The sequence below is a fragment of the Brassica napus genome, chromosome C2, assembly GCF_020379485.1.
Source record: "Brassica napus cultivar Da-Ae chromosome C2, Da-Ae, whole genome shotgun sequence".
NCBI classification, from domain to species: domain Eukaryota; kingdom Viridiplantae; phylum Streptophyta; class Magnoliopsida; order Brassicales; family Brassicaceae; genus Brassica; species Brassica napus.
The window spans coordinates 19,517,525-19,530,221 of record NC_063445.1 but is presented as its reverse complement, the minus strand read 5'-3'; the positions used below and the strand labels follow the sequence as shown (position 1 = coordinate 19,530,221).

General features: G+C 35.0%; 1 protein-coding gene across 1 annotated transcript; it reads left to right on the top strand.

The window, feature by feature from the left end:
* Positions 1 to 8,416: 8,416 nt before the first annotated feature.
* LOC125582229 (secreted RxLR effector protein 161-like) lies at positions 8,417 to 8,947 on the top strand. The gene has a single exon (XM_048748814.1). The coding sequence runs from the start codon at positions 8,417 to 8,419 to the stop codon at positions 8,945 to 8,947; it is 531 nt and encodes a 176-aa protein (XP_048604771.1).
* Positions 8,948 to 12,697: the final 3,750 nt, after the last annotated feature.

The window sequence follows — 12,697 nt, the reverse complement described above, 5'->3', positions numbered from 1 at the left end:
TGGGATAATCTCATCGATCGATCACATTGTTACGCTTTGGTCCATCTTAGTGATCGATCGATGCGTTTTTGGACATATATCCATCGATCTATCCGTTTAAAAAAATTGACGTTTTGAAACCCCAAACACTAGTTCCTCAGAATTTCCTCAGAATATTTCGACGGAATTCCGAGGAAGAAAAGGGTTTCCTCGGAATTCCCTCGGAATATTCTGAGGAAATTCCGAGGAAATAGGGTTTTAAACCGAAAACAACGTTTTGCGGTTTGAATAACACCTATATAACCCTTATTAAGTGTCTTACGTTCATTATGAAGTCAAAAATTTGTTCCTTACCCTATAATAAACACTTTTCCGATTGTATGAACGAAATCCCCAAAACATAAGAGAAACACTTATACACTTTAATGAACGGTAAAGGGAATACTTACAATTCGTTTTGAAATTTGTTATTTCATGGTTTATGCTCTTCTATACAAAGAATCCTCAATGGTATGCATTACAATTATATAAGAAATGAAATACGGCAAAAAAAAAATTGATGTTTTGAAACCCCAAACACTAGTTCCTCGGTATTTCCTCGGAATATTCCGAAGAAATTCCGAGGAACAATATAAATTAATAGAAATACATGCACAGGATATTCTTTTTCCTCGAATTAATGTAAATATTCCGAGGAAATTTCGACGGATATTTAAGTGGCCGTCGGAATTTCTTCGGAATATTTTCATTTAACCGGGCAAACAAGCCGCCAAATATTTCGCGAAAATTGAAATTGAAAATACTGAGGGAATTCTGACGGAAAATATCCGTCGGACCCAAGGTTTTATAAACTCGAAACGCATCTTCTTCCCCATTTCTCTCTTCTTCCTCTCCGGCGATCTCTCTCTCCTTCTGGCGTTCTCCACCTTCTTTCGCGACGATCTCTCCGGCGAATCCTTTCCATTCCCTTACAAATCATGTAAGGACCCTATCCCACTCTCTTAGGTCCTATTTGTTAGGTTTTTAAGTAGATTTGATGATTTTAGAAGGTTTTTGATAGATTTTTGTTAGGGTGATTGGGCAGGATTGTGATTTGTCGTGTAATTGGTTTAGAATTGTGATTTGTTTGTGTTGAATTGATTTAGAACTTTTTTTATAAATCGTTCATTATTTTTGTATTTACAAAATGTTTTTTCTATATAAATTCGATTATACAAAACGTTTTTTGTATATAAATTCGATTTTTGGATTTATAAAAGATGATTTCATATTTATAAAAATATTTATATTTATTAAAACTAATTTTGTATTTATAAAACATTTTTTTGATTTATAAACACTATTTTTTTTATTTTTGTATTTATAAAAACTATTTTTAAATATACAAACCGTTCTTTGTATATAAATTTGATTTTTGGATTTATAAAAGATTATTTCATATTTTAAAATTAATTTTGTATTTATAAAATATTTTTTTTTATTTATAAACACTATTTTATTATTTTTTGTATTTATAAAAACTATTTTGTATTTATAAAAAGATGATTTCATATTTATTAAAACTAATTTTGTATTTATTAATCATTTTTTTATTTATAAAAACTATTTTATTATTTTAGTATTTTAAATATGTTTTCTATTTCAATTTTAATTTTATATTTTCGAATTTCAATTTAAAAAAATAAATTTATAATTTTCTTTTTAATTTTGAAAATATTCCGAGGAAGTTTATCCCTCGGAATATTCCGACGACATCTTCCTCGGAATATTCCGAGGAATTTCCGATGAACTTGTGGTCCTCGGAAATTCCGAGGAAATATGGTTTCCTCGGAAATTTCCGAGGGATTTCCGAGGAAAGATGAATTTCCGAGGAAAGATGAATTTCCGATGAGTTATTTCCGAGAACTTTTTTCGTCGGTATGTCGTCGGAATAGCGTTATTCCGACGACATACCGACGATTTTTTCTCTCAGTATGCCGCTGTTTTCTTGTAGTGCAATAAAAACTTCTTTTATAATTGGTTTCTGTTTCAGTTACTTTTTCGTTGCTTGGATCAAAAGCCAATCTCTTACATGTCTACATATTATGTGCATATAAAAATTAATATACGTCGACTTTACATGCAGATACGAAAGTAAAATAATTTTATTTTATTCAGAAATTCGTATAACACATGCTACGAACATGTTTCTGTCTTATCCTAAGAATATAATTGTTAAGCTCCGATTGTCCACTGCTAAAGAGTTTTCACGTCCGTTCGTTCATTGTAATGAGACTTCATCCTGTGCGATCGTCGATGGGTTAATTTTCAAAATCTCATGTCTTATTTACTGATTATACAATGACATTTCTAATGTATTTTGATCTCATTCACATAATCTCGCCAATCATTTTTTGATATGTCATTAATCCTCCTATTACTACAGTTCAACCATGTTTAACACTAAATTCTTTCCATACAAGTAACTCGAAAAATAAGTGTGCTAACATAAATAACTAAATCAATTTGTATAAGCATTTTAATATAAACTATCATATATCACAAACCGAATGTTACAATATCAATAACAGCCGAAAACATTACAATACTTTAGTAAAATCGTTTTTTTATAAAAGAAATAGCTACATGTTTTGTTTTCCTCTTTGAATGTGTAATGCGATTAATCTATATATATAAAAAAATATTGGTCTCTCTCCCGTGAAGACACCTCAGCGCCACATCATTAAATCGAGTGTTCTGGTCTCGACACGTGTCCGTCAACTCCAAAGTGCTACGTTTCAATTAATGAGATAAGTTTAATTTGGGCTTGCTTAAAAACCAAGAAGTTTGACTTAGGATGAACCATACAACAAGACTATTATTTTTAAAGTTGGTATGTACGAAAAACATTATTTGACTTAGGTTATGACATGTTTCCTCTTCCTCCCGCTGAGAAAAAACTGCGGCTTTACTGTTCTCTATTAGATTTATTAAATACAATTAATTTATTTATTAATATCACCGACCCACTCATCCAAGACGTCTCATTCCATACATCTATCTCAAATTGTTGTGGATTTACACCTATAAATAAGTGAGTTCAATTCAGTGAAGATCATCACTTTTTCCATCTAAATCATTCCGTAGATTTCTACTGTATTTTTTCGATTGTCTGCAACAAATTATTATGTGTTGATAGCTGCTTGATTATGAAACAAATGTTGCTGTAGATTTGCTTGATAATCAGCTAGAGTCCGTTTTCCAGTGATTTATTCCCACCAGATAACCAGTTTCTGATCTAATCGAGGAATATTTCGAGAATCTGGGAATCTGGTTCTTATACGTCGGTTGAAGATTTTGTTATCAGATTTTATGACAGTTCCGGTATCGCCAAAGATAGATCTACCAGCACCGCCGTAAAAATCCATCCCACCACCGTCGCCGGAGAATCCTGAAGCCATTTTTATTCTCTCTCAAAAGCCGAGAAGAAAGAGAGATTAGATAACTTTAAGAAAACTGGAGAGACTGGGACTCTGTTCTTAACTCTCTCATTAATTGGCGAGGTTCTTCAATTCGTAGACGTTTACTCCTCCTTAGCTGGCAATGCCATATCTAGACTCCGTTCTTAATTCTCTCATGTCTTGCGATTGATAGACTCTACTATCAGGAATAAAATCTCAGGTCTTCGGGATTCTAATCCTAATCTCTCCTCTTAGTTGATGCAAGTTTGGTACTTTACGTCTTGATGCTTCCTGGTTTGCCAATTTAGCAGATGATTTCTTTCGTGCACTCCATCTCTCGGACCTTCGTCAATCTTCGACAAAACCAAAGTCTGCATGTATTTTCCAGAATTGACTTTTCCTCTACTTGATTGGGTTTTGATGGGCCTCTTCGTGATTCTATCCAATGGGCTACTAACATGGACAACTGGTTTCATTGATATAAAACTTCGGGCTATTATAATACTAGGATTTTTATTTGAAGCCTCAATCGAATCTGCCCCATTGGGGATGTAATATTTTACACTTCTTTATTTTAATTGAATACCAGCTATCAAATAAATAAAAAAAACTGAAGAGATAAAGACGCATTTGATTTTTCTCAAGGCCTTTCTTTTAAGATGATGGTGACGAAAATATATATTAAAAAAATAGAGTAGATAGCTTCTTTACGACTGTCCGATCATATATTTTTGTTAACTTTATTGAATAGAGTTATTTAGTAATGTTAAATCAAAGCTCGATTCAAAGAAATATAAATACAAAGTAGTAAATGCCAGTTTTGTAATTTGCAATTTCTTTTATTAATAAACATTATTTCTTTTGAACAATAGTTTTTTTTTACTGAATCGAACAATAGTTTCCTATTAAGTTCTCTATTTATTACGGAAAACAAATTAAATAATGCATTTTCATTTAATCTATATACTGTATACTGTCTGTAAATGTTTTGAAAATCTTCGTGACAAAAAAAAACTTAATTTTGATCCATTAATTTGTCTTGAAAAACATCAGTACTCATTTAACTTTTAGTAAATCCTTAAAACCCTAAAAATAAGAGAAAATAACAAAAACATGCCACTTGGGTTTTAATTCAAATAGCACCAGGCTTTCACGTGCAAGTGCGATAGTTTATGTCTCTTACTTTTTTCTTACCTCTTCCAATAAAACACAAACATTATTTTTTTTTAAACACAACTTTAGTAAGTAAACTATTTTTTTTGTGTTCCAAACAAAAAAAAACTATTAGCGCCAAACTTATGAGTTTATGTGGTCCTAAACAGGTTGTTGCCATTTAAGAATTGTTGAAGTAAGCTTGAAGAAAGCTTGAAGATTAAGCTATCCTAATCCTAAGTAGTTTGGGATCCTAAGAGATAAGGATCAAAGTGTATTTAAGAGTTATCTAAATACAAGTGTTTCCAATTAGGATTAGGAAATCTATAAGCCTTATATAAAGGCGTTGTTGTGAGATGAGATTGTGTGTGAGATTTTATGAGCTTGTGGTTTTGAGTGAGTTTCCACAAGAGATTAATAAGAAGAGATTAGTTCTTGTTATCTTTGAGTCCTTATACAATCATCACACATTATTGTGGTATGAGAGCGAAGGTTTCAATATGAGTGACCTTACCGTGGCAACAACGAAACCAACGAAGGAAGGGGGATCATCCTCCATCAAATGTCCTATACTAAGTGCTACAAGCTATACCGTATGGGCCATGAGAATGAGAATTCTACTCAGGGTACACAAGGTCTGGGACATTGTGGAAACAGAAGCCGAGGGCGACGAGAGACACGACATGGCTATGGCCCTATTGTTTCAATCAATACCTGAGACGCTTAACTTACAGGTCGGCGAGCTTGACACGGCAAAGAAAGTATGGGACGCAATCAGGGCGAGATACGTTGGAGCGGAGAGAGTTAAGGAAGCTCGATTGCAGACACTAATGGCGAAATTTGATCGTCTCAAGATGAAAGACACCGAGACAATAGATGAATTTGTTGGAAAACTATCTGAGATATCATCAAAGTCTGCTAGTTTGGGTGAAGAGATTGAAGAACCTAAGATGGTTAAGAAGTTTCTGAAGTGTCTTCCCCGAAAGAAGTATATTCATGTTGTGGCTGCATTAGAGCAGGTTCTGGATCTCAAAACAACTACGTTTGAGGACAATGAGTCACAGTCACAGTCTTAAAGCATATGAAGAACGTGTTGCGGAGGAAGAAGAAGATCAAGGTGATCAAGGCAAGTTAATGTACGCAAACAACGAGTCACAGTCATCTCGCGGCGGCTATAATGGAGACAACAGGTACAGAGGCCGTGGAGGTAGATATCAGAACAGAGGTCGAGGTCGAGGACGATATTTTGCACCTCGTGATGCATCACGCGTCAGATGTTATCGTTGTGACAAGCTGGGTCATTACGTAACAGACTGTCCTGATCTGAAGTTGAAGCTCTAGGAGGCACATGAGACCGAGAAAGACGAGACCCAAGAAGCTGATGAACTTATGCTTCATCAGATCGTATATTTGAATGAAGAAAAGGTGGTTCCAAGTAAGTATGAAGCGGGCAACGAAGAAGACAACATCTGGTACCTTGACAACGGGGCTAGCAATCACATGAGTGGTGATAAGCGATACTTCTCTTTCATTGATGATACAGTCACAGGAAAAGTCAGGTTTGGCGACGACTCACGTATTGACATCAAGGGAAAGGGGTCCATTGAGTTCTTGGACCGTAACGGAGAGACAAGGAAGATCTTAGATGTCTACTATATACCTGATCTAAAGAGTAATATCATCTCATTAGGACAGGCTACAGAGTCGGGGTGCGACATAAGGTTGAAAGATGAGTATCTCATCATGCATGATCGTGACGGGAAGCTGATTGTTAAGGCCGCTAGGTCAAAGAATAGACTATACAAGGTACAAATGAAAATCAAGGAGACGATGAGCCTACTAACAACTGAAACAAGCGAGTCCACAAGGTGGCACTCACGGCTAGGACATATAAACTTGGAATCAATGCGGTCAATGGTTCAACGAGGGCTCGTTATTGGCGTTCCTCAAATCAAAATTGAGAATAACGTATGTAGTTCTGTTTGCTTGGCAAGCAAGCAAGACAACCTTTCCCGCAAGCTACAACGTATAGAGCTGAGAAGGTGCTTGAGCTCATACATGGCAACTTATGTGGTCCCATAACACCAACTACGAGTGCTGGAAACAGGCACATCTTCATTTTGATTGACGATCACTCAAGGTATATGTGGACTATACTACTCAAAGAAAAGAGCGATGCACTTGGGAAGTTTAAAGTCTTCAAGGAACGGGTAGAACAAGAAACGAAAGAACGAATACAAGCTCTTAGAACGGACAGAGGAGGAGAGTTTGTGTCCATAGAGTTCAATAAGTATTGCGAAGAGTCAGGAATCAGAAGACATTTTACAGCTCCCTATAGCCCTCAACAGAATGGTGTTGTCGAAAGATGCAATAAGACGATGATGGAAATGACAAGGAGCTGCTTGAAGCATATGTCTGTTCCAAACTACTTATGGGGAGAAGGAATCAAGCACTCTACCTACCTACTGAACCGTATAGCTACTAGAGCACTAAAGGATCTTACTCCTTATGAAGCCTTTCGTGGGAAGAAACCGAATGTTGCTCATCTACGCGTGTTTGGGTGTATCTGTTAAGCAAAGATTGAGTCGAAGCTGCTAAAGAAACTTGATGACAGGTCACGCTTGTTGGTTCATCTTGGCACAGAGCCAGGATCGAAGGCTTACCGATTGCTTGATCCTCAAACTAAAAAGATAGTTGTCAGCCGAGATGTCGTGTTTGATGAAACTAAAGGCTGGAACTGGAGGCATGTTGACACAGAGAAGAACCAAGTTGGGAATTTCACCTTTACTCTAGGAACGTTTGGGAACCATGGTATTGAAACAGAGCAGAGTAAGTCTAAGATGATAGATCCTATCGTGAAAGAGGAGGTCGAAGAGGAAGAGAGTTCGGCTAGTGAAGATGAATCAGAGATGGTACAAGATCCCTACGGTCCTATGATGAGACGCTCTGAGAGACAGAGCTCAAGACCAAAGTACTTAGATGACTATGTTTTGATTGCAGAGTATGAAGGGGAAAAACTTCTACTAACCTTAAATGATGAGCCAAGCTTCTTTGATGAGGCAAAAAAGCTTAAAGAATGGATACTTGCCTGTGAAGATGAGATAAGATCGATCACTAAACTTGATTGTTGGAGCCTGGTTGATCTACCGCAGGGAGTAAAGCCAATAGGTTTAAAATGGGTGTTTAAAGTTAAGAGAAACGTAGACGGTAGTATCCATAAACACAAAGCTCGTTTGGTCGCAAAGGGATATGTTCAACAACAAGGGATAAACTATGAAGAAGTCTTCGCTCCGGTGGCCAGAATCGAAACCATACGGCTATTGATCAATCTTGCGGCTTCTCATGGATGGGAGATTCACCATCTCGACGTCAAAACCGCGTTTTTACATGGAGGGTTGAAGGAAACCGTATATGTCACGCAACCAGAGGGTTTTGAAGTCAATGGAAGCGAAGGAAAAGTATATAAGTTGAAGATAGCGTTGTACGGTCTCAAGCAAGCACCTAGAGCTTGGAACTACAAGCTAAACAAGATCTTGTTGAGTCTAAAGTTCGAGAGATGCTTGAAAGAACCTTCTGTGTATCGAAGAGCAGAAAATGGACAGCTTCTTATTGTTGCCGTCTATGTGGATGACTTGCTTGTCACAGGAACAAACCTAAAGCAGATTGAGGAGTTTAAGATTGAGATGGCAATGAAGTTTGAGATGAGTGATCTAGGGAGGCTCACTTATTATCTAGGGATCGAAGTGAATCAACACGCTGATGGGATCACGTTGTGTCAGAACAGATACGCTCTGAAGATATTGGAAGAAGCCGGGATGAAGCTTTGTAATTCGGTTTAGACGCCAATGGAGATGGGACTCAAGCTGGCCAAGTCCGAGGAAGAGAATGATGTCGATGCAACTAACTACAGAAAGATTGTCGGATGCTTTCGTTATCTCCTTCATACTAGGCCTGACTTGTCATATTGTATAGGAGTGCTAAGCAGGTATATGGCAAAGCCGAAGGAGTCACATGGAGTGGCAATGAAACAGTGCCTCCGATATCTAAACGGTACTACTACGTTGGGCCTTCAATTTGAAAGATCAAGTTCTAATGCGATGAAGTTGGTTGGATACAGTGACAACTCTTACATTACCGATCTTGATGATGGAAGGAGTGTAACAGGGCATATATTTTACCTCGGTTCTAGTCCTATTACCTGGTGTTCTCAGAAACAAGAGACAGTGGCACTATCATCATGTGAGGCTGAATTCATGGCGGCAACAGAGGCAGCGAGACTAGCTATATGGTTACAAGACCTTCTTGGAGAGATCACTGGAGTTCTATTCAACAGAACCACCATTCGAATAGATAATCGTTCGGCCATTGCACTCTAAAAAAATCTGGTGTTTCATGGGCGTAGCAAACATATACATTCAAGGTATCATTTCATCAGAGAGTGCGTTGAGAAAGAGTTACTAGAAGTTGAGCATGTACCCGGAAGTGAACAAAAGGCACATTCTAACCAAGGCATTGGGAAGAATCAAGTATAAAGAGATGAGAGATCTAATAGGAGTTCAAGATTTGAAAGACATGGAGTTCAAGCTTAAAGGGGAAACTGTTGAAGTAAGCTTGAAGAAAGCTTGAAGATTAAGCTATCCTAATCCTAAGTAGTTTGGGATCCTAAGAGATAAGGATCAAAGTGTATTTAAGAGTTATCTAAATACAAGTGTTTCCAATTAGGATTAGGAAATCTATAAGCCTTATATAAAGGCGTTGTTGTGAGATGAGATTGTGTGTGAGATTTTATGAGCTTGTGGTTTTGAGTGAGTTTCCACAAGAGATTAATAAGAAGAGATTAGTTCTTGTTATCTTTGAGTCCTTATACAATCATCACGCATTAAGAATAAGAGAACAAACGGTCTCCGCCAATCTTTATGTGAGCTTCCAAGTAGGGCTGTTAAATATTTCTTATAAATCACTGAAAAAATATGAAACTTAGGGATGTAGCTTAAATTGCATATTAATTTTGAACTCAAGTGGTTTTCTAAATAAAGTTAAAAATTTCATGTTAATTTAACCTCCGAGTTAATACTTACAATACTAAAAATATTCCAAAAAGGTTCAAAATCGTCTACCCATCATACCACCACTAAAAACTCACTATTAATTTTGTAGGGCCACATACGAAAACCAAAAAGAATTGTCATATTAACTCAAACAACATTTAAAAGACAAAATATAATGATCAGTTCACGGACTCAAGCTTCCTACTTTAAAAGGGCCAAACACTAAAATTGAGATATAACAAATATATTATTTAGATGTTAATATATAATAAATCACTAACATTAACTAAATGTGATTTTTTAAATACTTTAATAAAAAAAAAATTCAATATAATAACCCAATCATGGTAATATCATAGAAGCAAAAAGTCAAACAAAAATTATTTACAAATTAACTAACCATAACTTAAATTAATAAAATAGTATATCTCATACGCACCTTTTGTAAATGTGAACCTAAAACACAAATTAAAAAATTATATAAAAAATAATAACATAGATCACAAGTAAAGTATATCCCGTCCGTAGGGCTGGCCGACCCTAGTTATAATATAATTTAATTCAAATCTTATAAAACTCAATAGACATTCATATGGGTGGAGTAAATGTGACGCATTAAATTCTATGGACCTCTTTATGTATGTCGTTTTCCTTGTTCATATTCTTTCTTCTTTCTTGGTAGAAGTGATCGCAATTTAAAAGTTCCATAAAACAAAGAAAGGACGAGACAAGCATTCTTATAAAAATTCTAAAAACGTAACTGAGCATAGTTTAATACTCTACGAATAATTAAAAGAACATACTAGTTTGGAACTGCACGAAACTAAAACAAGCAACCAATATCGAGATTACAATGAAACAATTCGTCGAATACGGATAATCGTTTATCGAGATTTCGAAATATCCCGCAGAATACGGATAATCGTTTATCGAGATTTCGAAATATCTGGTCGCAACCAATATTAAAAGAGTTAACTTCGACGGACTTAATTCGTCGTAATGGTTATGACCAATTAACACCAATTATCAATGTTAATTCATCGTCGTTTTATGGTGTATTCAAAAACCATGCAATTATGAAACATTACTAAGTAATAACGAATATTTACTATTTAGTTACGATGAAAAAATGGAAGGTAAGGTTACGTCGAACTAACGTTGATTTCTGAACGTCTCGACCTTTACGACAACATTACGTTGATTTGTACGTTATGACACGCATACAAAGAGAACTTACATTTCATCGCTAGTAAGTGATTGTGTCATCGTTAATTGCATGTTAGTGTTTGTAAGAATTTAGCATGCAAAATTTTCAATTTATCACAATTCCAGTCATTTGATCCAACTTTAATTAAATACTCCTAAATAGATCGATTTTAATTGAAAAAAAAAATACGTTAATGAAGGTGTACCTATCATGTTCATCAACAGAATTCACGATTCAACATGTCTACTAATTTATGCTACCATTTTATGTTTGTGTAATCTTATCGGTTAGAAACATGTCTCAAGTATTTAACTCTCAAAAACATGTCTTAAGTAAAAAACAAGGCTACTTGAATCCATAATTATTTGAAATTTGTTTATTAAAAAGAAGTCAATTCGTCGACCACCTAAAAAAAGAAGCCAACCCCGTGGTAGCAAGACCACGCTACAAACAAAAAGACAGGACGATATCAACAGTTTTTTGGTAGGACACAAAAATAAAAAATTGATAATGAATGCATTACTTTGTTAGAATGTCGAAGGATATACATGATCTAACCAACGAATGTTACAAAATTGTAGATGGGGACATACAGAGTGAGTGAGGATAGTGTTGTTCTCATTTGCTTGGGTCTTTTCTTTTAGCCATGTGCATTGTGCCTCTCTTACCTATTCCCGTGACTCAACATTTTGACTCTAAGCCCCTCCCCTCTTATCTCTATTTAACTATCTATAAGGTATTAGAACATGTTTATTGCAGGTCTTTTAGATTGAGTCTCTTATCGTAATATAAGATACGATTTCTTACCTTTTAATTAAAAAAACTAAAAGACGTCTCTTAGAACATGTTTATTGTAGGTCTCTTAGGTTAGGTCTCTCAGCGTAATATAAGATACAGTCTCTTAGGTTTTAACTAAAAAAGTTAAAAGCTAAGAGATCTACAATAAACATGCTCTTATATTTTTTATTTAAGAGACATCTTTTAGCTTTTTTAGTTAAAAGACCGTATCTTATATTACGCTAAGAGATCTACAATAAACATGTTTTTAGGTTTGCCGACCGAGAAGAAAAAACAAGGTTTCATTCTCACTCAAAACACATAGATTTGTAATACTAACGTTTATGGAATACTGAATATGTACGCAACTTACAATACTTTTTTTTTTGGTGAAAGCTACTTACAGTAAAAAACTATTTATTGAGGCGGTGGAACAATGAACTGGTGTAATGGAAGCAAATCAATGCAATGATAAGAGAGGTGGGGGGGGGGGAAGGGGCGGCAATAATAGAAAAATGCATATCTTAATTCTCGTGTCTTTAACCATAAACATAATACAATTCGAAACAGATGAAACATATATCTATTTAGACATTTGACTCGTAGAGCAACTCCAACAGAGGTAATATTTCTTCTCTGGATGTTTTGGACGAAGACACAAGAATTAAGACATACTCATTTTCCTAAAAAATAATACTAAAGATATAAAATAAATCTAATTCAGCCAATCATTAAAAATATTATAAAATATTATTGGTCACACAGTTTTCAATGAACTTTAAATTAATTAAAAAATACTCCATCCGTTTCATAATATAAGTAGTTTTGGCTAAAAGCGCGAAGATTAAGAAAATTATTATGTTTTTAAAAAATATTTTATAATAAATAGGTTAGATATAATTTAACCAATAAAAAATAAGTCTATTTAATTTGATTGGTTACACTGTATTCAATAAATGTAAAAGTTACCTAGATATACGAAAACTACTTATATTTTGAAACAAAAAAAATTCCCTAAAACTACTTACAATATGAAACGGAGGGAGTATCAAACATCATGTATTTTGAAACATTAATAACTCTTCAAAAAATCA